The sequence below is a fragment of the Ambystoma mexicanum genome, chromosome 9, assembly GCF_040938575.1.
Source record: "Ambystoma mexicanum isolate Mex_15411 chromosome 9, UKY_AmexF1_1, whole genome shotgun sequence".
Classification (NCBI taxonomy): Eukaryota; Metazoa; Chordata; class Amphibia; order Caudata; family Ambystomatidae; genus Ambystoma; species Ambystoma mexicanum.
Window position 1 is genome coordinate 580,732,416 of NC_090931.1, and position 27,244 is coordinate 580,759,659.

Sequence of the window (27,244 nt, forward strand, 5' to 3'; positions counted from 1 at the left end):
GGAGCCAGCCTTCAAGGGAAATAAAATAATTTAAAAAATCAGTTTTTGGAACGTGGTGTAAACATAAGATTGCTCAGAACTTCTAAGCCGAGGGTTACTTAGAAGGGGAGAGAATATATTTTTTGGGATGCTGAGCAGGTTGAAGAGCTATTGAAATAAATCCCTGAAAAAGCTATAAGGAAGAAAGGGAGTAAGGAGATGTAGGCCTGGGTGACAATTACCTTAGGTGTGGCCTCAGGTGCGAGAAGTTTAATCTCTTTGTTTGTTCATCTGGTTCAAGCTGTTCGATAGGTATGGGTTTACAGTTGGCTGTTGAGGTATAGGGGGAAGAGTGATTAACTGATCCTGTTGACGACACAGGGTGACAGACATGGAATATTGTATCCTAGAAGTATGCACCGCGGTAGCCTTTCATTGAGCACATTCACCCATGCGGGGTCCAGGGAATGATCTCCCCATGTAAAAATAACTGCACCTTTTTTTGGACGTTTACATTTCTGCAGCTCTTTCAATTTGTGATATAAAGAGCATACCTTAAGGGTATGAGAAGATCTGCTGGCATTAACTTGACTGATTACTAAGGCAATGGGATTAGGATGATATCGTATATTACAAGATTAACAAGATAATGACACATTCTTTGGTCAAGAAGGTATTGCTCGCTGTGACACAAGAGCCTGACAAGATCTCTGCCGCCTAAATCTAGATTGTTATTCTCCCCATGTAATGGAGGTGTAACAGAGAAGCCCCAAGATGTGATGTTGTTCGATTATCAATGTGCATACAATGTAGAGGCTTCTCACGTGGAAGACTCGTTTCCTGTTGTGTTTTGCATTTTAAAACTGAAATAAAAAGATACTTTTAAGAAACGTGGAAAAGTTCTTGACGTGGAGTTTTTTTCTGAGAGCTTTAGTAAGGTGGTTTAGAGCTGATGACTTGTTGGTTAATCAAAGTATCCTGAAGCGCCCTAAATAGCAGAAATACTCCAAGCATCAAAATATCAACCCCAGGTCAAACACCCCAATAGAACATCTGGTTTTTACTGTGGTTCCAAGAACACAGATAATATGGACTTTATCAGCACTACCCTACTTAAAGTCTTAACGTATTTCCTTCCCTCTTTGGACAGACTGAGCTAGTGCGATAGCTAGAACTGAGCACCCACTGCCACAGAGTCAAGTCCCAGCAGAGCAGACTGCCTGAACTTGCTTTTTACCGTCACAATGAATACCACTGAGGTACAATAAGGACACTTGTTAACCAAGTGCTTCTAAACAAACCTGTTTTTTGTTTGTGTTCCATTATTAACCATTACCGTTGCAGTCATTAGTATCCCTGATGCAATGGCCACAGACCTCAGAGCCGTACGTCAGCTAGACAGGACGCACTCGTGGCATTTTGCCCTGCCACACATGTTCCTCTCATCAATTGCACCCACGCAGTGAAAATGGTAGCCTCAGATGGCAACTCTAAATTCGGAGACTGTATTGCCAAGAAATACAGCCATCATCGGGGAGAATTTGTAAAGCTCCCCAAAAGCGACTGCGGCCTTGAAGAACTGAGTAGAGTGGGCTAAAAGTTTCTGCTCTCCTAGAAAACCATATAAAGCTCCCTGAAATAAGTAGCGCTCTTAGGCAAGTGTGTCACACACCTTGAAAGTTACTGCACTTTAAAGAAACAGTGTTAAGTGCCCTGAAAAGTAATGGGCTTTTACAATACTTTGTAACACACTCCAAAAAAATACTGTACTCTACAAAGGGCCCCGAAAGGCATCACATTTTACAAAAACGCGTAAAGTGCCCTGAAACATACTGAACAGTTGTGAAACTACGTAAAGTTCCTTCAAAGCGATGATGCACTTAGGAAATTGCACTGAAAGGTGGCGTGCTGTGAACCATGTAAAGTGCTGCAAAAGATGCTGCGCTCTGAAGAAACTAGGTCAAGGACCCATATGTTTACAACACTCTAAGGAAACCGTGAAAGGTATGCCATGTAAACTGCCTTGACAGGTACTGCTCTGTGGTGAAACTGGGCAAAGTTCCCTGAAAGGTTCTGCACTGCACTCTTAGTAAACGGTTTATGAATCCCTGAAAGGCAGTGCACACTTAGTAAGTCGTTTAAAGGTCCACATGTAACCCAACAAATATAACATATAAAATAAACAAGGTTTCCAACTATCAGTCCAAGCTGCTCTTGTCCGAGACCTTGCCTACCCAAAGGACGAACCCTTTTTAGGCCAAACGCGTTTAGATGACAAAGCAACACTGCCCACAAACATCCTGCTCAGCAGACGCCTTTCCCCAAGGGACACACAAACGCCACCACCCTCCCACACAGTGCGGATTTCACAATACAAGCCCAACGAGCCCTTGAAAAAGCAAAAATGCACCAACCTGGACATCGTACAGAGCCACGATATTTTCATGCTGGAGTTCCTGGAAAAGTAAATACACTGTCAATGCGCTACATAAAAGCACGAGAAAACATGTTTAAGACACAACAGAGGGCATGCTATTAAACGGATTAAAATGAGTTTTTTAAGCACAGGCCCTCCACACTAAAGAACAGAAAAGGTCGCGGTTTGCTACGGATGAGATCATCCTAGATCACAGAGCATATCACTCATTGCCACGGATGAGATCATCCTAGATCACAGAGCATATCACTCATTGCCACAGACAACAACACGCTGTATTCTGTCTAGCATAAATCACTCCTTCCTTTCGAAGGCATCACTCAGACGCACAACGCATGGCTCTGACACCAAATACGTCACTTATTTCTGAGAGAACATCAGTCATCTGAAGAGGGTTCCAACGGTTGCCACCAATGATAACAGTTTATGCAAAGGACTTCCCTTTTGGACGCAAATGGCACCTATATTTAGGCTAAACGAAATCGTTCTCTTTGGAAAAAACCATTACTCTTTGCCTTATTGTTTGTCGCAGGGAATATCCATGCTTCCCCGTTAATAACATGTCACCACCGTTTTCTAGAGAGGACATCACAGTTTGAGCAGAGGACCTCTCACTCTGGGCTGCAAAATACCACCACTTTTGATCAAAAAGGTTAGTGTTTCCAGCACAGGGCTTCACACTTTGCTGCCGAGGCTATCGTGATTTGACAGGCAGAGATGCTCAAACCCAAATTTGCAGCAATCAACACGCATAGGAATTCTTTAAAACACCCGTTTATCTCCGTTATCATCATAGACCCTTTAACTTATGCTGGCCACAAAATGTACACTCGCCATTGGCGAGGTATAACTGACTCTTGGCGGCTGAGAAATGACATGCTGTGTAGATGTGGAGAATTGCAAGGGGCAGGATGAGAGTGACTTTTTACGTCTGGCGAGTAGTTTGCAACTTGAGATTTTTACCCCCGACTTGTGTACCTCATTAGAGGGCAACATTCAGGGTGGGATTTAATGGTGCAGCACCAGCTTTACATCCCCAATATTTTACAAGATGTCCTTCTCATGCCCCCAATGGGTTTAGAGTCTTTGAAAACGTTACTGAGACCTTCAGCATTGATCAACCAAATGCCATGCTAGAATATGGGAAACCCGGTTAACAGTCAATTGGTCGAAAACATTTGGTCGACAGGACAATTGGTCGACACCATTTGGTCGAATGCCAAATGGTCGAATTTTTTTTATTTTTTTTTTTTTATGTGTTTTGTGGGTTTTCGTGTGGGGAAAAACGCTAAACGCCTGGATCTGGTGGGTCTCCCTTTTCAAGAGGCTATATTGTTTTATTTATTTGGAGTTTTGAAACATGCAACAAGTGTAATGGTTGCATGAGAGTGCCAAAGAAAGATTGGCAAAAACTGGAGAAGCAGCAGAGAAGAGGCAACAATGTTAACAATTCAGATTTCTTTTGTAGCAGACACGTAGTTTGCATTTCGGATTACTCAAACAGAACACGTTTAGGGAGACATTAAAATCAAACTGATCATCTTGGTTTGGTTGTCAACTCAGGAAAGTCTCTCAAAAGAGTAAAGTTTCCAGAGCCTTTCCAACTTTAAGATGATCCAGTTCAAGTCTTGGCGCTCAAGGCCTCAGATGGACACCATCTTACTTTCAATTCTTTTACTCCAATATTTTAGTTGACTGAACCGGTTTGTGAAGGACGGGATGAGATTTCTTGATGGAGTGCAAAGGTAAACCTGACTGATAAGGAATTTAGGGCAATTGTGTTTTTCTGCTTTACTGGTGGTACGCTGGGTTATAAAGTCTATTCTTTGGTGAACGCCGAGCCTGTGAAAAGTGTGTAAGACTTTAAAGGTGTGTTCGTATTTTCCCAGGCCTAGGACTATGCCAGATGCTCTTTCTTGGAATGGTGGATTTGTCTGAATGTCTTGCTTCAGAGACACCCTTATAGATGTTGCCATATAGTCTATTTTTTTGGAAAAATTAAGGCACTCACAATTTCCCCCTGTGGTTGAGTTTAAGGCATGAGATTACCTTCTTTAAGAGGAGTTGCAGGTTGCAATTTCTGATCATAGCTTTGATTTGATGAATGAGTGAATGGTCTGCCTCCTTGAGCATGGCCCATGACAGAGCCGGGAGGAGTCCCCGCTGATGATTGGCAGGTGAATGAAAACAACAAGCTGCATAAGAACTTCAATTGATGAATGTCACAGGGACGTCACTTCACCAAGTGCCATGGGTAGCGGAAGAAACATCACAGGAAGTAATGTCATTTGACCATACCCAAAGTGACATTACAGGAAGCGATGGAACATAACCTTTCACCCCTTAACAAAACAGGACGTAGCATAACAGAGTTGTTCCTAAGTACACCATGAAAAGAACAAGTTACTCTCTTACCTGGTAACGTTCTTTCGATGGGATGGTCCGACGACGTATTCCATATCTTTGACAGTAATCACCAGAGCTGTGCTGCTTTGGAAAATTTTCGGCGTCTGCGTCGATGACGTCGATGCGCCGTCCCCGAGGACCTCCTCCGACGGCCAACGTCACCCGATGTGATAAGTAGGACGCACAACGCCCGTAGCCTCAGTTGTAGTTTTTTTCCCAGAACGTGTGACACCAGTCTTCTGCCAGTCAGACACACAAGGCCTTGCGGAAACGTAAGCTGCAATCGCATAAGAAATTCTGCAGCGGGGAAGGTAGGGAGGGAGCGATATGGAATACGTCGTCGGACCAGCCCATCGAAAGAACGTTACCAGGTAAGAGAGTAACTTGTTCTTCGAGGGGATTGGGTCCTCCGACGTATTCCATATCTTTGACAGACTCCCAAAGCAGTACCAAAGCAAGGAGGTGGGAAAAGAATTTAGAACACAAATTTGGCATGCCCAATCAAATTGCGGAATAAAGGACTGCCTTGCCAAAGGCCAGATCCTGTCCTCGGATGGAATCGAGGGAGTAGTGCCGTACAAAAGTATGTACAGAAGCTGTAGGTGGCTGCATCACAGATGTTACGAATAGGAACACCCCTCTGTAGGGCAGTAGATGCAGCCATACCCCTGGTAGAATGGGCCCGCAAGCCAGTCGGTGGGTCCTTACCCTCCAAGCGATAACACTCAGAGATAGCCAAAATAATCCAACGAGACAGTCTGTTTCGTCACAGCTTGTCCCAAACGCTTTCCAGCGTAACCAATGAAGAGTTGATCGTCCACTCTGACCCGGGACATGCGTGAAATATAAAAGCTCAACGCTCTCCTAGGATCAAGCCTATGAAGCCTCTCCTCTTCCTTACCAGGATGCGGAGGAGGATAGAATGCCGGAACAACCACCTTGTGGCCCACATTAAATTCCGAAACCACCTTCGGAAGAAAGGAAGGACAAACTCGAAGGACAACCCTGTCCTTATGAAACACAGTGAAGGGTGGCTTAACTGAAAGTGCCTGTAACTCACTCACTCTGCGAGCGGAAGTGACTGCAACCAAAAATACAGTTTTAAGAGTTGACAGTCTCAAAGGGCAAGAATGCAAAGGCTCAAACGGAGCCCCCATAAGAAACTTAAGAACAAGGTTCAAATCCCAACCGGGCACCAGAAAAGGTGACGGAGGGAACACATTAGTGAGCCCTTTCAAAAACTGAGAAATTAAAGGAATCTTAAAATAGGAACATTCTTCAGACGAGCGCTTAAATATGGACAGCGCCGCCAGGTAACCTTTAATGGTACCCACTTGCAAGCCCCTGTGGGCCAAAGAAAGCAAAAAAGATAGAACCATGGGAATGTCACATTCAAAAGGATCCACATTCTTAACTCTGCACCAGTCGCAGAATATACGCCAACGGCAACGGTACAGAGACTTTGTTGCCGGCCGTCTGGCCGAGAGCAACACCTCCAACACGTCTTCAGGGAGGTCCCAATCCTTATACCTCAACCTTTCAGAAGCCAGGCGTGAAGGTTGAGGGATCTGACCTCTGGATGGAGAACCTAACCCCCCTCCCGTGAGAGCAGATTGTCTCGGTAGGGAAGACGACGTGCAGAGCAGATGGACAAGTCAAGAAGGTCCGGGTACCACGTCCTCCGGGCCCACGCCAGAGCAATGAGGATCATCCGGGAACCGAACCTCCGTAACCTCCGCAGTACTTGCGGGATGACGGGGACTGGAGGAAACGCGTACAGCAGCGGGAATGACCACTCCACCACGAACGCATCTCCTAAGACTCCTTTTGGAGGAAATTCCCGCAAGCAGAACCTTTTGCACTTCCGGTTGACACTGGAGGCGAACAGATCCACTTGAGGGGTCCCCCAAAGGGCAAAGATCTCCAGGAGAATCTCCTGAGCCAGCTCCCACTCGAGAGATCGTGCTCTGCCTGCTCAGAGCGTCCGCCGTCTCGTTGTCGTCTCCAACCAGATGAACAGTCGAGATCGAAACTTCCTCCTGGATAGCCCAGAACTCGAGCTGCATCGCCTCCCTGAACAGAGGAAGTGGCCCTGCCCCCCCCCCTTTTTGTTGAGGTAGTGCATGGCCACTGTGTTGTCCGTTAGAATCAGAACACTCTTTCCTCACACATGGCTAGCCTGACGGCCCTCAGCTCCAACAGATTGACATGGAGTCTGGACTCCGACGGAGACCAACGACCGCCTACTGTCAACTCGTTGGCATGAGCTCCCCATCCCGTGAGGGATGCGTCCGTCACGATCGTCACCTCCGGCCAGGGCAGCCAAAATGGGGCCCCCTTCATCAGATTGCCTTCGACGGCCCACCACAGAAGGTCCTGGGCGACCCAGGGTGGCACCTGAACAGGGTCTGACATCCTGCCGGAAGAGTGCGACCACTGCAAAGATCTCATTTGCGGACGAGCCTCTGGCACCAGAAGAATGCAGGATGCCATGAGGCCGAGCAACCTCAAGAACTTGAACGCCGGGAGCGTCTGGGCAAGTTGAAACTTGTGCACCATCTGCTGAATGTGAAGAGCCCTCACCTGGGGAGGAAAACACAGCCCCAGGGATGTGTCGAGCACTGCTCGGATGTACTGGAGCCGCTGTGTTGGCGTCAAATGGGACTTCTTTAAATTGAGGGAGAAGCCCAGCTTGTCAAGGGAGTGGCAGGTGATGGACAGATGATCCAGGACTTGCTCGGGAGAACTCCCCCTGATCAACCAATCGTCCAGGTAGGGGTAGACGTGAATCCCCCTTTCCTGAAATGCTCTGCCACCACCACCATGAGCTTGGTGAAAACCCTCGGGCGGAGGTCAATGCGAACGGCAGGACCCGAAACTGAAAGTGCGAGTCACCAGCCGCGAACCTCAGGTACTTCTTATGCTTTGGATGGATCGGTACATGGAAGTAAGCGTCCTTGAGGTCGAGACACACCAACCAGTCCTGAAGTTGAAGGGCTTGGAGGACTTGAGAGAAAGTAAGCATCTTGAACTTTTCCTTCCTGAGGAGTTTGTTCAAACCGCGCAAGTCCATGATGGGTCTCAATCCCCAGTCTTTCTTCGAAATCAAAAAATAAGGGGAATACCATCCCTTGTTCCTCTCCGCTACAGGCACCAGTTCTATGGCGCCTTTCTCTAGCAGGGTTTGAATTTCCTGCGCAAGGAGCGGATCCGGACTCTTCAAAGAGAGGTTCCCAGGTGGATTATCGTGTGGCCTCTGACAAAAGGGAAGACAGTAGCCGTGGGTTATGATCTCCAGAACCCACGCATCTGAAGTAATGGCACGCCACTCTACAAGATGCTGCTCCTGCCTTCCCCCAACCCGCGAACCATGGGACATGGCCTCATGAGTGAGTGCTAGCGGCTGCGGCGTTGCCTGAGGGCAAAGAGGCAACTGCCCGAGCGGCCTTGGCACCTCGAGTACCCTGTTTTCCACCTCTGGTACTCCTACGGTGGCCTCTTTGACTGACGGCTCCTCTCGCTTTACTGAAGGACGAGTAATAACGAAAGGAACCTCCCCTTCATTGTTGTCCCCTAAGACGAAAAGGCAGAGGTTGTCGAACTGCAGCGCCCAACGACTTCGCTGCAGCTTTGGAGGTCTGCAACCTCTCACGGCTCTCGTCAGCCTTACTGCCAAAAAGATGTTCACCGTCAAAGGGCATGTTGAGGAGCCGGGACTGCACATCAGGAGCGAACCCCGACTTCCGCAACCACGCAAACCTGCGTATTACGGTGCTCGCCGCCATGGACCGGCTGACACAATCTGCCATGTCCAAACCCGACTGAACGGCCTCACACATGGCATCCTTGCCATCCTGGACCATAGCAAGGAAACCATCCCGTTCGTCCCCTTCGGGAATATGTTCATCCGCTAATGCAACACAGTTCCACAGAGTGTGTATGAAACGAGACGAGGCACATACGGAGTTGGCCGCCTGAAGCGCCATACCCCCTGAAGAAAACACTTTCTTCGCCCAGCCATCAAAACGTTTGTCGTCACTATCCGGAGGGATGGTAGGATACGACGCCTGCTTTGCCGGGGCCATAGCTGCCTGCACCACCAAACTCTCCGGAGTGGGGTGCCTGGACAAGTAGCAAGGGTCGCTACTGGCTGGACGGTATTTTCGCGACAAAGACTTGCCCACCGCCAGGAGACTCTCCGGAGCAGTCCAAGCCGCCACCACCCTTCTGTGCAGAGCCAAATGAAACGGCAGTACCGGGTCAGTGGGGGGACCAAGATCGAGGATGTCCGTGAGATCATCCTGAACAAACTCCCCTGGGGGAGCCGACCATCCCAACTACTCGGTGACCCGAGACATAAGGCGCCGGTATGAAGAATCGGCATGAGTGCCAGGCTCAGGCCTACAAAACTTCATCTCCGGAGAGGTGGCCAGTCCACTGGCATCATGCAGTGACTGCCTCAGGTCATCAAATTGGCTATGGCCCGAGAGAAGCTCATCTGGCACCGTAACCGGAACAAAACCCTCATCAGAGCCATCATCACCCTCTGAAATGTACTCCACCCTGTGAGAGGGAGACACCTGGGAACCAAAGCTATGCCTGACCTTAGCCAGAGCCTTTCTAGGGGCTACCCCCGTGCCATGGGGTCCTTCCGACACCACCGCCTCGAAAGGCGTCGAGAGAATCAGCGTCAATGTCAGCCGCAGCGCCGCCAGCATCGGCGGCGTCGACACAGGCCTCGAAGCCAGAGCTCCGAGTGTGTCCTTCGACGACCTAGGCGCCGACAGCGTCGACAACCCCCTCGGAGGCGGAGCCTTGAGAGAGGTCGTCGACGACCTTGGCGCCACAGGCGTCGACGTCTTCCTCGAAGACTGCACAGGATCACGCTGTCTCGAGCGCGTCGAGGACCGGAACCTGGAACGGGCATGGCGAGAACGGTTACCCACGTCCGAGTGGGACCTCTCCCGTGAACTATACCGACCACCCGAGCCCGAAGGCGTGCGAGCGGTGTCTCTCGACCGATCACGACCGACCCCACTCGGAGGCGCGGACGATTCGAGAATCGCTAACATCTTCTTCCCAAAGGAAGCCGATTCCTCTGGTGTCGCTTGCATGGTGGGATAAGCGACCCGCCGATGGGCAGAGTCATCGGAAGAGGACGGGGAAGGCGACCGATGCCAGCGTTTCTGCGAATGCCTCAAAGAGGCAGTGGAGTGGTGAGACCGACTCCTGGAAGGAGACCCACTGGACCTCCGACGATGATGCGGAGAGTCGCCTCTCGAATCATCCGTCGAAAGCCCCGCAGACCTCGACTTCCGGGGCTTAGACACCCTACCTACCGATAACTTCTTCTTGCGCTCCCGCAAGGCCTTGGCCGTGAACGACTGGCAGTCGACACAGTCGTCCGTGTCGTGGGCCTCCCCGAGGCAACAGAGGCAGGCGTCGTGCGAGTCCGTTACCGACATCTTGGACCCACAGTCCCTGCATTTCTTGAAGCCCGGACGCGGGGTTTAAGCCGAGGTAGACATCGTCACGAACAGGCTTTTTCACAAAACCGAACAGGTTCAAAGAACCGAGAAGATTACAACAGAAACTCCAAAGAGTCGAGGCGTACCGAGATTCACGAAGCGAACACGTTCGCGGAAAAAACGGAACTGAGGCTACGGGTGTCGTGCGTCCTACTTATCACATCGGGTGACGTCAGCCGTCGGAGGAGGACAGCGCATCGACGTCATCGACGCAGGCGCCGAAAACTTTCTGAAGCAGCACAGCTGTGATGATTACTGTCAAAGATATGGAATACGTCGGAGGACCCAATCCCCTCGAAATATGGTTATGATATCACTGTAATGTGAATATATATTTCATACAAAAATGGATCATTAATATCAGTGTGTATAGGCCCATATTACCAAATTACTGTGAATGCAAGCAGATGTCCAAGGCCTAATGATAATGATGCGTTATTATATAGCACTTACACTTAAGTTCTTTCTGTAGAAAAAATATGCATACAATATCACCTAACCTGTGTTGGTACTCATTTATTGACCTCATAAGGATGAAAGGCGGGATTCGAACCTGCAGATCACAAACACATCGCAGTAGCGATCTGAGCTATCTTAACGACTATAGCTATCTTACGGGCTATTGTAAAAAATGAGCAATTACAATGTCTGAATGTTTTCAAAGTCAGAAAGCAAATTACTATAGTGGATACCATTAAACTGGTAACTGTGGTTTAACAGCAGACCAGTTCATCTAGGTTGGCCACATGTCAAGCCTGCGTGGATCTACCTTTCAGGCTTTAGAGGTTGGGAAAATACATACGATTGGGAGGGGTCAGAACTGTGTATTCAAGAATTTAGAGTAGCGCAGGGAATGCAGCACACAGACATGGCATCCCGTACTCTGGGCACTCGTTACATCATACATTCAAACAAACATCCTGAACAGCATGCCAGGGAGATGGGAAAGAGAGACATATTACAACAAAGCATTTATTGTGGCACAATGAAATCAACGGCCATTTTATGTGCTATGGTCAAACATTTCTACACTGTAAACAAGCTTTTAGGCACAAGGATTCTGTCAAGTGACTGAGGACACCGAGATGGAATGTCTTGTGATGATCGTAACGGAGATAACGGCAGAAAAAAAATGCTATAACTGCAACTTGCGAAAAGCAAAAGACATAATGCAAAATGGATGATTATTCTACTCTAAATGCTTTCTGGAAGTTTTTGTCTGCATTGTGAATTTGAGGTGTTTAAACCCAGACTAAATCAGGACTCACCCCCTGAAGTGCGCCTGAAATAAACCTTTAATGAGTCTAGCCATTATTGTATAGAAGAAACACAAATTATGTGTTATTCCTAATCTTTCTTATTTATGGTCACTGTACAAAGTGTTACACTTATGGAACCCCCTGTTTCTTTTAAGAGGCCTGAACCAGAAAGCCAGCCACTCCAGAAACAAAGAGCCACATGGTGCTGGCCACAGCCCAGGAGGTTCCATTAGTAAAAGCAAAAAATAAATCTTACATTTTTTGGAGGTAGCAAGGGAGACCTCAGGGGTAGCAAGGGAGACCTCAGGGGTCGCAGCTGTGACCACTGGCGACCCCTAAATGAAGTCCCTGCAATGTTGGCTTGTCTTTCCCCAGGCATATCAAGAGTATGCAAGTGAGAGGCGATGATCCAGTTCTCGATTCGAGGTCAATGATGCTATTTTTGCCTTAAATATCGAAGGGCGTGGGAAGGACACTCTGGGCACACCACAGGTCTGTTTCAATTGAGTAGAGAGTAATTTGCTACGCGCTATTTACATACCGTTCCAAATCAGGACGGCAGCAGCAATCGAACGAGTAGGACCTTGAACTCAATAGCGGTAAGCAGTTTCTTTCTCAGCATTCCGTTACTATACTCTCACCTTGGCCCTTATGCACTCTTCTACTTTCTTTGTAGTTATGAGCAGACCTCATTTTGGACTTCGAATTACACATTAGGCTTCCCATCCTTACCTATGTACTTGCTTACCGCCAACCTTACAGTCACATCTACTATATTTTTCCCTGTTCTCAACTTAATTTAGCATTATTTTCAGACACTTGCTTAGTATTTAGTTATATTACTAGTACACTCCTAGCAATTCAATCTTTCGACCATATTATATGGTATATTAATATTATAAGTACCCTAGAACATGAACATCTACAAATGTGTACATTCTAATAATTTCAGACCAGACTGTTTGTAACATCTACCATATGCTGCATCCGACTGAGCGAAATATACTACCATCTATCATCTTGACTCCACAAATTTGTAAGTACCTAATATGATGTACCCATGTAACTATATAGAGTTTCACCTTCAAGAACACGAACCACAAGACTCAATGTTCCCTCTAATTTAACCCTCCCTTTCCTCTTCCTCTCAGACAACATTTGTGTCAACATACTTAACACTCCTCCTGAAGAACCGCTGCAACCATGTGGCGGGGAAACACGTGTTGAGGAATTGTCTTGCTAGTTGAGTCCAGGGGAATTGTCTTGCAAGTTGAGTCCAACATAGGACTGCTGTTCTAAAAAATAACTCTAACCAAAGAATCAACAGTACTCAAATTTGGAACTTCAAGCTATCAAAGCTGATACCTATACCTAGTGAAAGCAACTAAGGGCATTCAAATCTGCAATTTTCTCCTGGAAACCTTAAATCAAATACCAAGACTTAGTGAAAGCGACTAAGGGCATTACAATCACAGATTTAGTGAAATTAACTAAAAACAAAGTGAAAGCAACAAAGGACTTCATATCATCGCAGTGATTGAATATTATCATAGACCTAGTGAAAATAACGAAGGACTACGTATTTTTGTATTGATAAAAATCCACTTAGACACAAACACATTTTTTTCTTCACGTACCTTATTTCACATGTCTTCAACCAACTAGTCTGTTAACACACATGTGTTTATTCCCTTGATTCAAAATTATAAATTGTTTAAAACATATCACCTGTGTCAACATCTTATTTAGAGAAGCGCGACAGGAGGGCCATTTTTCTTTTTAGCTTGTTCAAGCCCAGGTCAGCCTCTGTGGCATCCCTCATTTGCAGCATCTCTATCCCCACTATCTTAGACTCCCCACATGTCTTCCACTAAGAACGCCATCACTGTTTCTAAGGCTGATCTCCTTTTTTTTCTCACTTTTGTGAATCTCTATATACTGGCATAGACTGGTTAACATGATGAAACAATCTACTGTATCTTACTTCAAAGAGAGATCGAGCAGTATCCAGGTGATAGGTTGATAGGCATATATAGATTTGAGGATTTCCACCCCTATATCGAGTAATGTGGATTCCATGCTTCTGTACGGTCTGAAGGTAGACTATGTCATTCAGGAGGCTTTGGTACAGTCATGTAGTTGCTTGAATGTGGTTGCTACTTTAGCTTGTTATTTTAGCGTATTGTTTTTGTTGTGTAGGGTGGAGACCCAAGTAGGGGCACTGTGTAAATAGCAGCGTGTTTTGAGGGCGTGGAGTGCGAAAGTGGGTGAGTGTAAGGGGGAAGGGGAGGGAAAGCAATGTGCGCTGACGTGGAGGAGGGAAAGACAAAGTGATTTTTTTGGTTGTGATATTTGCCGTGTGCGCAGCATGCGATTAGAAATGTAGGGACTCTTTACAGTGCATACATCACTACAATGGAAGTAGAGACCCCATTAGAGTACATGTACCAGGCCTTGCTCTTGTACCGAAAGAAGATCGAGAAGTACCACAAACAGTGGATGACAGAAACACGAGGGGCTCATGGCCAGAGAAGGGCACCCAAAATAAGGGAATTCCAGAGCATACGACTACATTCCTTGCGGCGAAGTACAAGGCTAAACAGTTACAGAACAGAAAGAAAATGTTAGTCTTATGGAAACGTGTTCAGGATGTGAAAGACTCCAATGAGGGAGGGGCGCGGAACACCCATGAAGGGGACAAGCAAGCAGAAGCGGGTGGGAAACAGACAGAATACAAAGGGGTACATCCATTGCCACGGCTCCCAGTAAAGGGGTTCACTAACCAAACCTAAGTGTCCACCTGGGCCCCGGACCCTCCACCCCCATATATACCCACTCTGGCAACCCCTCTACCTTAGGAGTGCGCAGGACAGAGGAGTTAGAAGGGGCACTAGAGTCAGCGCGAGCAGAGCTAGAGCGACTACGAACAGCACAGAGTGGGGCAAAGGGGAGCAGACTAGACAAATGGAGAACGGGGGATATTTTCTCCAGATTAGACAGTACGGCCATAAAGGATGTGCATACAGAGAAGAAAGAAGATGAACGAGCACACAGCACAGGGTACGAAACGGTAAGGTCCGACAAAGGCTTAGGTGGAGATCCGGGTGAGGATGGGTGAAGTACAGTGGATGAGTTTGAGGATGACGCTGAGGAGGAAGCACAACAGGTTCCCGGAAATAACACCTCTAGTGGAAAGTTTGTGGGATGAGAGGGTAAGAAGGTTTGGCCGGATAGCGGTAGCGAGGAAAAAGGGAAGTGCCAGAAGAAAGGAAGGGAAGAGAGTAGGGTTACAGATGCCTTAGATACACGTGGGTGTGGGTAGGGCACAGTATGTACTCTGTGCGCAGATGGACAAGAACAATTTGATCAAAGTGCTTCCGCCCGTAACAGCGTGGGCGGGGAAGTAGTTATAAGCATTTGAAAAACAGACTGCAGGTGTACCCCTTGCCATAGGTGATATGAACAGTTTTAGAGGCGACAGTGGGAGAGCAGGCGGTGAATGTGTGCATTAAAGCAGGATACCCCGGAGTAAGGTTGGACAATGATGCGCACGACGGCATACCTTTCAACAACAACATTGCGCAGGTGTGGGGCATGCTTTGGCTTGCAGTCGATCACCCAAAACACCATGGGTGATGACGAAGGCCCTGCACAGTACATTATTAAGGTTCAGGAGATGTGGCGGAAACTGGGGACCAGTGAGAACGACCAGTTCCACTTTTATATTTCGTTATCAAAAGGGGCTTACCAAAAGAGGTGCAGAAGGCACTAGACAAAATTGTGCACACTGAAGCGAAAGGATGGGCGGAAATTCAGAGTATAATAATACACCACTGCAAACAAATAAAGGAACGTGAGAGAGAAACGACACGGCAGTTGCAGGCAAATGAGGGAAAATTGGTACAGAGTAAGCTGGCTAAAATAGCTGTAGAGGGGGCGGTGTCCACACCTGCACAGACAGAGGTGAAAGGGAGCGCACTGGGGTCCGCGGATATCCGAATAGCAACATTTTGGCCAGAAGGAGGACAAGACAACTGGATAGGCGGACAGCAGTACTCCACTCAGGAGAGGAAGCAAGGCAGTCAGCAGCATGGAAGAGGCCGATTTAGGGAGGGAAGAGGGGACTTTGGAGGAATGGGACCGGGGCAGGTATGGGTTCCTCACGGTGTTGGAACTGCGGGAAGTGGGGACATTTTTCGAGAGAATGTAGAAGCAGGCCAGGGCTAGGTTACAACACGTACAATAATTATCACTCACCAACGCAGAATACACAACAGATGCAGACACCAAGAATGACCTCCATACCCTATGAAATACACCACACATACACACAGCTCCCACCCCGGCCCCCGGGGGCGCAAGTACAGCAACATCAGTACACACAACAGCAGTACCCACAACAAACTATGCCCCAGCACGAAAAGAGCAAAATGCACACACCCAACCAAGGGCTGAATGGCACCGTAGTGCCATTCCGAGGTGTGAGCGTGATGGGAAACAACCCTTTCATGTTCCCAGTGTCAAACACGTACCCGGATTAGGACAGCCCACAGAGAGCGCTTGCGTGCCCAGTCCCATCTATGACAGGCCGTCCCGATGAGGAACCCTTGGTGGGTGTAGAGATAGGAAACATACACTTTTATGGTCGACACAAGTGCCACAAAATCATGCATCAGTGAAGGAGATTTCCCATCATCAGGCCACACTCTTGACATGCAGGGCTTCTCTGGGGCGGTCTCCACAGTGCCATACACTAAAGAGGTTGACATCAAAATAGCAGGGGCGGACGGGTGCAGGCCCCCCTACAGTATTTTGATTGGGCAGGGATCTGCTCAGCAAGCACAATATGACAATATTGTACACAGAGAGTGGCATAGTGTGCTCCACGACAGGGATGTGTGTCATCAAAACAATGTTGTTAAATCATGCTGTGGGAGGGGGGATAGTGGTTTGTGGAATTCCCATAGATCGGGACATGTTTGTGTATGGAATCACAGTGCTTGTAGAGGCGGTGCCTCCGACTGGCAAAGGGTGTTGGCGAATGCCCACAGATTTCATTTTTCACTCTGTTGTGTCCCCTGAATTGGTGGCAGGTACAATACTGTCCCTAGATTTGCAGGGATTGGTGATATCGGCAAAAAGGATTGTTGTGATAGGGACTGACCAAGACGGGTGCGAGTGGCAAACAGTACTTTGCGCATGGACAACACGATACCTCTAACAGAGGTGACTGACACAGAATTGTTTGAGGAAAGGGCAGATGATGGAGAAATCGAGCTAGCAATATGTATCCCCTATGAAATAATGGTGCAGTACCGGAAGGTCCAGTGTCGCATAATGGCACTTGCGGCCCCACCCCAGTTTGGTTTGGAAAATTTGGAGCAGGTGCCAGAGAGACTGTGGACAACTAACCCCCATGACGTAGGGCTCCTACAGGTAGTGACCCAAGTTCACATAACACTAAAACCAGGAGAAGTACTACCCCTAGTGAGACAATACCCACTTCTCCAGGGAGGCAGAGGAGCGAATCAAGGATACCTTCAGTGCCCTACTTGACCAAGGAATAATTATTTATTATTTATTTATTTGTAATGCGCCGGTAACTCGCGAGTATCGGAGCGCAGAAACAAGGACACGAAAGACAGAACGTATATGTGACGGGACAATTCAACAAGAGATATCTCAAGATCAGTAAGTCATAGGTGGCGTTATCAGTCAAAGAGGTAGGTTTTCACTAACTTACGAAAGCGCAAGTATTTGGGTTCTTTTCATCTACCTCCCCATGCAACACAGCTATATATCCTGATAAAAAAAAATACAACAGTGGGCAATTTGAGAATGGTTCAGGATCTGCGCCCCCTTAATGATGTTGTGCAGCAAGAATTTCCTGTGGTTCCTAACCCTGCCACAATCTTTTGTAGCATCCCCAAGGAGGCAACCTACTTCCCAGTGGTTGACCTAAAAATGCATTATTTTCAATATCATTGCACCCATACTCACAGTACATCACTGCTTTTGCACATGGGGGGGATGAGGTTTGAACACACAAGATTACCTCAAGGGTACCGTGAGAGTCCCAGCATTTTCAAGAGAATACTCCACACAGATTTAGGCAACATCCAAGTGTCCAGCACAATCATCCAGTACGTGGACGACCTACTTGTATGCAGCGACAATGAGCATCACTGCAGACAAGACTCAATTACAGTTTTACAGCTCCTGGCTCGCTGAGGGTACAAGGTTGGCAAGGCAAAACTGCAATACTTTCAACAAGAGGTTTTCTACCTAGTGCAGTTAATTTCAGCACATGGCGAGAGAAAAATACCTGACCGCACTGCTGCCTCTGTGCGCGCCAGCCCACAACAGTAAAAGAAATGCAAAGTTCCTAGGGATGTGCAATTACTGCAGGGCATGGATCCTTGATTCTGCAGTATACACAAGGCCGCTCTTACGGGGTCTCAAAGAAGCCCAAAAAAACTGACAACAAAATATTATGGACTGAAGAAATGTTACAAAATGTTGATGAGCTCAAAGGGTGATTTCAACGGTCTCCGTGTTGGCAACCCCTGATTGTACACAGGAATTCTACTTATTCTCGCACTCCAACGGCCAGCTCATGACTGCCGTGCTGACACAGGAATGCACAATGGGCCACAAGCTATTGGCCTATTACAGTGGCATGTTAGATTCAGTGCTGCAAGGGCAATTTGCTTGTGAGCAGGCCCTTGCAGATGCAGCGTTTGCCATTGAGAATAGTTACACAATTGTGATGGGCTGTTCTATTACACTCTACGTGGAACATGGCGTCTTTGCCATTTTAGAAAGATCGAAATCTACCCCGACTACCAAAAGAGCCTCTGCATACAAGATCATTCTCTCCAGCTCAAATATTCACATTGTACGCTGTAAAACAGTGAACCCTGCGACATACATAACAGAAATGTGTACTGATGAGGACTTGGCCAGGCACGAATGACTGTGACGTACGAGGGGGAGGAGGATGACATTCCCAATGCAAAAGACAGGCCACTTGAGAGGGGGGGAGGGGAGTCATCTTCGTTGACGAGTCTGTGACGATTGACCAGGACATGGATTGGGTTTCAAACATACTGGTGCGGCAGTGGTGCGCCTAGTGAAGGGTGAATATGAGATATGGGTTCTAGAAAGACTGCCAATGAACTATTCAGTGGAAGCAGCAGAGCTCATTGCTCATCGAAGCGCTGCAATCATCGCAAGGATCTCATGAGACCATTTATTCTGATTTGCCATACGTCACTACAACAGTGCATGCCAGGCTTTCAAGATGGAAAAGGAGGGGCTTCAGGAGAGCAGATGGTTCCCCAGTACATCATGCAGCCTTACTTGATAAGCACATTTTCCTACTCTCACAGCCTTCTGTAGTGGCAGTGGTTAAATGCGCCGCCCATACAAACAACACTGATGAAGTGTCACTCGTAAACGCAGCCGCAGACACTGCAGCCAAAATAAAGGCATATCTCCCAGTAACAACTGTGGCGTAGTATGTTGTCAGGTCACCTGCCACTGACCAGCCACCGGCTCATACAATGCCCTGCACATATCGCAAATAATTGAATAACAATGACATGCCCCAGAAGAGGAAAATTAGTTATGGGTCTAAAGAGGGTGCAAACAATCCCCTACTGATCTATTGTGGAGGCAGGAATGTACAGGAAAAACATTGATGCCGCATGAAATGTTGGTAATAGCATTTGATAGGCTCCATCACCCCTCCCGCAGCTCCAAACACCACATTGCTGCTGATATACAGGAGGATTGGCTCATTCCAAACATCCTGGAACACATAAGTCTGGTTATTACAAGCACCACATGTCAAAGTTTCAGCACAGGCAAGACATTACGAACACTTCGAGGGACTCTGCCCCGCCCCACTGAGCCATTCTGCGAGTTGCATATCAACTACGCAGACATGGCAGAGAGATAGAGTTGGTCCCGGTATCAGTTTATTGACGTCTGCCTTTTCTCATGTTGGGTGGAGGCAGGTACTTGTGCAGATCCAGATGCCAAATGCGCAGCAAAATTCCTGGTCGCGAAGTGTTCCCCTGATGGGGCGTGTGTGATATATTAAGGTCAAATAATGGCATACACTTTTTCAATTCATTTTTTAAGAAGATTACTGCACTACTTGGGATTAAACACCGGATGTGTACAATTTATCACCTCCAGGCCAACAGAATTGTGGAGAGGATCAAATGACTCCTCAAAAGAAAGCTGTCTAAGCTTTGCACCATGCTGAAAAAAAACTGGGTGCATTGCTTACCTTTGGCACAGTGCAGTCTCCGCATGCAGCCCAGCAAGGACCACCATTTACCACCCCATCATGTGGTAACTGGTCGCCAAATACACCCCCCCATTTCTCCGATCAGAAGAGCATAAGACTCACATAAGGCAGCAGCTGTTTTAGGTGACAAGTGTAGAGACTATTTAAGAACCTCAGGATGAGCACTCAAATGTTTTTCCTGACAGATTGCACCACCCCGATCAGAGGACGTGCCAAGTGCCACAGCGGACTCCACGACCGATTCCCCACCCATTCAACCGCTGCTGCCCAGAGAATTCATCTGCGTGCGGTCCATTGCCGGTGGAACAGCCCGAGATACAATGGACAGTTTGAGGTAGTGTTTTTTACTCCTTTTGCATTGCAAGTTGAAGGTCTACGCTACTGGATCTAGCTCTCCGACGTCCAGAAGACCCCTCCAGATGTTGCACAGGCACTTTAAGAGACTGGTACTGTGCATCTACCTCATTTCTCTTTCCACTTCCAACATCCAAATTTGGACTGCCCTATCCACCGCAAACAAGTGCACTCGCAGATCTGCTAAGAAAAGTTACAGAACCAGCACTCTCAAATCACTCATTATAAATTAGAAAAGATTGTAATTATAGTATTATGCCTAGGTTTTCGTATTTATATATGCATGCAATGCATTTTATAGCAAGTATATTTGCAATTTTAATGTTTGTTTTAATGATTTATTTAGGGGCGTCTTTTATATTACAGGGACATATAAAAAAAGGAGGAAATTACAACCTTGCTGTAAATAATAGCTTGAATACACACTCAAATGAAGTTGAACATTTATTTTCCCTGCGGCCCAACTTTACACATCAACATGTCAACAATTCTGTACCCAATAAAAATTGACCATCTCGCACTAGATTGTTAGAATATATTGCTAGGTTCCTACTGTTTCCAAGATTTTCTAATGCCCTTTATAATACAAACTTTACCCACGTAAATACCGTTAGTAGTATTATTAATGGATATATAGGTACATCTAAACATACGACGAGACAAGAACGAAGGCCAAAGTATGATGCCTACCACAGGCTTCGTCTTGGCGCCATAGAAGAGGTGCGTCACCGAGAAATGTCTAATAGTTGGTATATGGCCATGAACTTTGTGGGGAGGAACAAAGTGAATGGCAGTTGTTACGTGTGCTCATTCACTCCGCATGCGTCACAGGCACCCAAGGTCCTAGTGCCACAGGAGGCACCAATTCTAGAGGTGCAATACCTAGTACATCTTGCGCTACTGTAGACTTAGGGGCACTTCCCAGGCAAACAACGTAAGGCTAGAACTTGTTGATCCAGATCACCTGCAATGTGACAAAAATCCAAAAGGTAGCAAATGCCTGAAAAGACCTTACCTGGTGATACAAGGACTGAAATACACAAACAGCAAATGGCAAGAATCAACAGTTAGCTGCATGGCAGAGGGTCGAATAGGAAATGAATAAGGGGTTCTGGCCCGGGTGGAAACAACATGTGCACCGTACTGGACTGAACACATCACAAAACTAACATGGATGGAAGCAAAGGAGAAACCGGTGAAGGTGCACAGAAAAGTAACACATGAACTTTGTTTTTATAGTGTCGGAACAATATCGGCAGGGTCCATCGAACATTGCAATAAGATGCTACTCATTCCTGATCTCAAGAAAGGTACGGCGGCAGTGATGGACTACTATTGGGTGTGAGGCCAACAAGCGTACTTGCACCTCCCACCATGCTGCAGGGGCTATTGTTCGCTGGCCATGCTGCAATCAGCCCTGCTTTTAATCCCAAAAGTACATTTGCAAGGGGGGCCAACAGAGACTTTTGCCCCTAACACCTTTTCAACCCCTGCAGAAGAAAGAAGAAACCGGTTGCTGATGCCAGAGTTCCACACCTTCCCTGGAAAAGAAAAGGGCGTAACACTGCAAAGGAATAAAAGAGCAAACTATCTGTCCAAAGACTCATCAAACCTGCTAGAGGAAATGCCAGATGAATATCGGCTCTTCACCAAAGCAGAGACTTTCTTTAGATCCTTGTTACTGCCCAGTGCACAAGCTGCGACCAATGCTAGATGGCTACAGATTGTCCACTGGGAACTAATTCTGGCTAACGACACGGAGCAAAGGTTCATCATCATAAAAGTGGAACTCTGCGCCCTGATGCGAATGACAATGCAGAATCGCTACGTTCGAGATATTGTAAGGAAGGCATGGTATCAAACACTGAAGACACGCACAAGTGATCACAGTTCAAGGGTATTTATTGAACAATTAATTGATTGAAAACCTATCTAATCCTAAATCTGAGGATGGGAGGAAGCTACAACCATCAAATAATAACAGAGTCCTAGTGAAGTTTCAGGCAAAATAAAAGGGCCTATACTATTAAATCTATTGCCAAGCCTTACTTCTAAATATGAATGGTGTTGGAAAACGATGTATGCAAAAGAAGTGTTCAAGAAACAATATGTCAGGATAGTTGAGCAGTTGGCTTCCCTTCCCCATGTCAGCACGGGACAAGGTGGCACACTCGAGCGTCACACACACTCTGGCTTCTCTGCCACGAGGATGCAGTTCAAAACATAGGTATCTGAGCCTTCTGCGCCAATGTCTCTTTCCCAAAAAAAGTCTCATATTGCAGTGTTGGGCATAACAAACAAGTACCAAAGTTCCTTTCTCATCAGGATTTGCACATTCACAAGTTCTCGGATGTATTGTTCACCATGGGTCTCCCTCAGTCGGGCTCAGACCCCCTTAAACACAAGTTCATAATTGGTCTCCCTCGATCGAGCTCGGACCTCGGGTCTCCCTCGATCAGGCTTGGACCTTATAATCTCACTTTTTTTGCTTTCTTTTTGTTATCAACATTCAAAGACTTTCGACTGTGCGATGGATTTTTCTTAAACCATCGCAGGGGCACTTTGATTTACTTCATCCATAAGTTTCACCCTATTGCTTTTGTTTCTGCCACTTCTTGGCTGGGTACATCACACAGAGACCTTCGACTGAGCACATCCGCAGTGCCGGACCAATCTGTTACTTTGTCTCGTGCCTTCTCCGATTCATTTTAGAGTTCAAACATTCATCAGCAATAGAGCTTTACTCGCAGCTCTCATCACAGACATTAATATTCTTCGCTCTTGCGCTCTTCATACAATTTTGCCTCTTGCCACATTGACTTCTATACAGACCTGTCCTGCATCGGTCTCCCCAACTCAACGGCTGGGTTGATTTCTCTAGCGCTGCTTTGATTCTGGAGACGGTACCACAGCAGCTGCTGCTGCTCCCCGACTCGGCCAGTCATGCAGAAGGGCCCTGGGTATACCCGACACACAATGCAGGATTCTTCAGTCTGGCTTCCTGACCTTATGCCATTTAATCTGTGTTCCTTCGTGTGCTTTGCCTCACTCAGAGTGTGCTCTTGTGCTTCGCCTTTTGTCTGCGTGGTGAAGCTTAATCAAAGTCAGGTGGGAGTTGTAAACAGTAATTGCCTGACCTTGTCTGACCATAGTAGTGGGACATGTCGGGTAAAATGCTCAGGTATGAATCTGGTTTCTCCCAGAGCAGGCTGTCTGTGTGAAAGTGTTCATGTAGGGAAGGGAGGGTTCAGATCCCAGGTATCCTACATGGTAGGGAGTAAAGGTGTTATGGGGGGGATACTGCATCTCACCATCAGGTGTCCCACTCCCTGAAGACCCCTCACCCACTTGATCCTCATGCCCTGGTCCACCCCAGGGTCTGCCATGGTCCACCGCAGGGTCTGGATCCAAAAGGCGATGGCCATGCCCTGGCAAACTGAGAGATCCCCGGGGACTAGTGAGTGAAACACCCTCTGGTTTCTCACAATATGCTTACTGCAATGGAGGGTTCCATGTCTTAAAATCTGCAAAAATGGCTGTGAATACAAAATATTGCGGCAAAAATGCTGTGGCTTTTTGAGCCACAATCATGCAAAGGATGCAGGGGGATACCCCTGCAACCCCCGGACCCATTATACCATTTAAGGGAAGCGGGGAACACCCCTGCAACCCCTTAAATGGTATAATGGGGTACACTTTTACCGGGTCAAACCACAGCATTTTTGCTGAGATTTCTTTTACCGGCGACATTTTTGCCGCAATTTTATTACCCGATACCCAATGGTGGGAGGAGTGTGTAAAAAAAAAATAGGGGATTCCTGCTACACATTTGTGCCCACCAAAGATGCTGAGAATGGCTCTCTGTCACACATAACGGAAGCTGTGCACAACATGGGAGTATACATGAAGAAAGAAGCTGGAATACAAAATGAGGACTGGTTCAACCTGACTTTCTCTTGGGCTCCATCCTGGCTGGGGACGATTGTAAAAATGCTAGGGCCCATCATCGTCTTCATCCTAGTCATTTTACACATGCCAAATGGGACTCCAACGTTGTGCCAAAGCAGTGCCCAGTAGCGCAATGATGATGGTCTAAATTGAGGAAACACCCAAAGCACCTTGCGGTACCACAGAGAACAGTACCCAGACAGACGACCCAAACAAACCCTGCATGATAGCATTTACCATCCCTTACACCCCTGTGGCACAGTCCCCACACACCCACCGAACACCGAAAATTAAACAGAGCAGTGTTGATTTAGCTGGGGATGGGGGTTGTATTTACATGACATGTACCCCAGAGGAATATGCCCAGTCTGGAGCAAGTTTGCGAGTTGTTTGCAGAGCATGGGTTCCAAAGGATGGGTCAAGCTGAATGGTTATAGAGGGTGCAAAGCGAGGAGAAGAATATATACTGCAACTTAGCTGCCAATGACACTGCGGGGGAGTTAGCTAATCTTAACAAAAGGGGGGAATGTTGGGAAGGAGAGAGGGTCTTCCCACTCCCATAAGCAATACCAAATGAGGAATAAAAGCTAAGAGAGCACATCCAGGGAGCAGGGGCGTGCACAATCATCTTAGTGCATGCACTGCAAGCTATATTGTAGATGCAGGTGCAAACGCCATCTTGACAAACAACAGCCATCTTAGAATTTAGGCCCAAGCGTGATGAACAGCTCTTTTGTGTGTCCGCATTAGACCCCTTGCATAAGCATGAACACCACCCCCACCCTGGCCAGTATTCAGAGATCCACAAACATCCTCCACTGTTCTGAAAGTTACAGGCCCTCGCATCCTGGGAAGAATGCGCCCCACAAGGTCATGAGAAGGGAGCAGAGTGCCTCTTGGCAGTACCATCTCACGAAGCAGATAGGAAGGGCCTCCTACCCCCAACGATCCCCATATGAGAAATACAGCTTTGCCATGCTTGCATCCCATGACCTTGCATGCCCAAAACGTTTACACCCCTAGATCGATCACTAAGATCAGAAGGCAAGGCTATCGCGCCTTCTGGAATGGGTCCCGTGATTTGTGCAGCAAGGTGCAGGGTAGCATCAGCCCAGCAGCCCCCACGTCAATGGAGATAGACAGATGAAAATGGACTAAAGGCCTGACACCCCATATGGAGCAGGTCCTACATGTGTAGAGCTTCTCCAATCCGTATTGTAGAATTGTACTATACATCATTACGTCATCAGTGACGTTGTTTGTGCTTATAATGTGCTGCACATTCCTACAGAGCTCAGAACGTTCTGCGGCAGCAGATTTCTTTGCTAATGCATTTCTATTTTGTAGAAATAAATACTTGTTATCCTTGCAAGCGTGTCTTGGGTCTTTTTCCCTAGCAGGCTGTATTTTCTGGTGTGAGCATGCCTTCACTTTTGATTTCTATATTTTACTAGTAGAAGTACCCGTTCTCTGAACGGTTTCTGTAGACAGACATGATAACACACATCAATTGTTGAAAAGGAACAATCCTCTAAGTCACTGTTCTGCCTCAACCTGGCGTGGTGCAGTTTCACTGTGGTGCAAATATCCCAGGGCATTGAAACATGGTTTTTGAGATCCCTGGATCTCGAGATTTGTTCCTTGTGTCGGGACCAGTTGAGAAACAACATTTTTTATTTCCCTTCCCGGTGAACATGGTTTACGGTTTCGTCGGCAGGCAGCAGCTCGCAAAACTCCCCTGGAAAAGTAATTTCACCTGATGCAGCAAACATTTGTGTTTACCCTTCCCTGTGAAAATAGTTTACGGCTTTGTCGGCAGACACCATCTCGCAAAACTCCCCTGGAAAAGTAATTTCACCTGATACAGCAAAAATGTGGAAACTTCTAGAATGCTCCCCAAATCCATGAACATCTGGGATCCTTTCATGGACTATGCAACTCGATTCCCGGCTCTGTCCAGAAGGCCACCACTCACCAGATGGCTACAAAGCAGCCCCCTCTACTGACCAGCCCATAATCTTCAATTAGAGTCACCTAACCCATAACTGCTGACATATCCACCAAGTTCAAATATAGTATCGGACAATGGAGTTCTGCCTAACGCCGACTAATAACTCATCTTCCACACAAAAGTATATTGCTGAACGTTGAGATTATTGATCATAATGCTGTTGTTGATGTATTGCTGATTCGTACAACCTAATAAAATGTTGTTATGAAAGAATGCTCCCTGCCTTCACCTTCCCCTCTCAGGTTCAGTCGCCTCTCATACATTTTTAGTTTCCCTTCCCAGTGGACATGGTTTACGGCTTTGTCAGCAGGCCACAACCCAACAACATTTATTTTAACTTTTGCTGAAATCTGTGGAAAGGGGTGGGGTGTCCAAATGTCATGTAGCAGTAATGTCCGAAGGGTCTTAACAGGTAACTTTGCAAATCTTGGTGCAGATTGGTAAGGCAGTGTGGCATTGTATAAGGGACAACACTTCGCAAAGCAACAAACCCACAAATCCCACCACAAACCCACAGACACATTTTGACTTATATATATATATATAGATTTGCAATGCTTTCTGGTAAATTCAGACTATTACACAAACTGTCTTCCAACCCAGCTAGTAGCCACAGTGGTTGAAGTCAGTTGTTTGGAAGATGATCCTATTGAATCCAATGGAGATTTACAAAAATACATTATTTGATTGTTTTAATTTATTGGAAGGTGGTATGGTTTTTGCAGAGGTGGTGAGCCTGTTAAAGGTCGATGGCTGGTCTGTGGTTTTGCTGAGTGGGAAATTAGAGCAGGGGACTAATCAACTGTAAATAGGGAGACTAGTTAGGCAATCATGTGTACAAGAGATCTTAGCTTGCGGGCCAACTCTAATACAGGGGCATACGAATGCCTTTAGTCCAGGTGCAGATTAACACATTGTTAGGCAAAGGTCAAAGTGAGCTGGAACTAATGATAACTAAGCTCCACTACTTTTATTTTTCAATGATATAATTTCCACTACTTT

The 27,244-nt window shown here is 46.9% G+C and overlaps 1 protein-coding gene across 2 annotated transcripts in view; it reads right to left on the bottom strand.

Moving 5' to 3' along the window:
• The window catches only part of ULK2 (unc-51 like autophagy activating kinase 2), an 801,072-nt gene that overhangs the window by 653,454 nt on the left and 120,374 nt on the right, over positions 1–27,244 (bottom strand). For both annotated transcript variants that reach the window (XM_069615186.1, XM_069615185.1), the window contains exon 3: positions 2,394–2,435. In XM_069615186.1, coding sequence (XP_069471287.1) covers positions 2,394–2,435 — 42 coding nt within the window. The remainder of the gene's footprint in view (positions 1–2,393; positions 2,436–27,244) is intronic.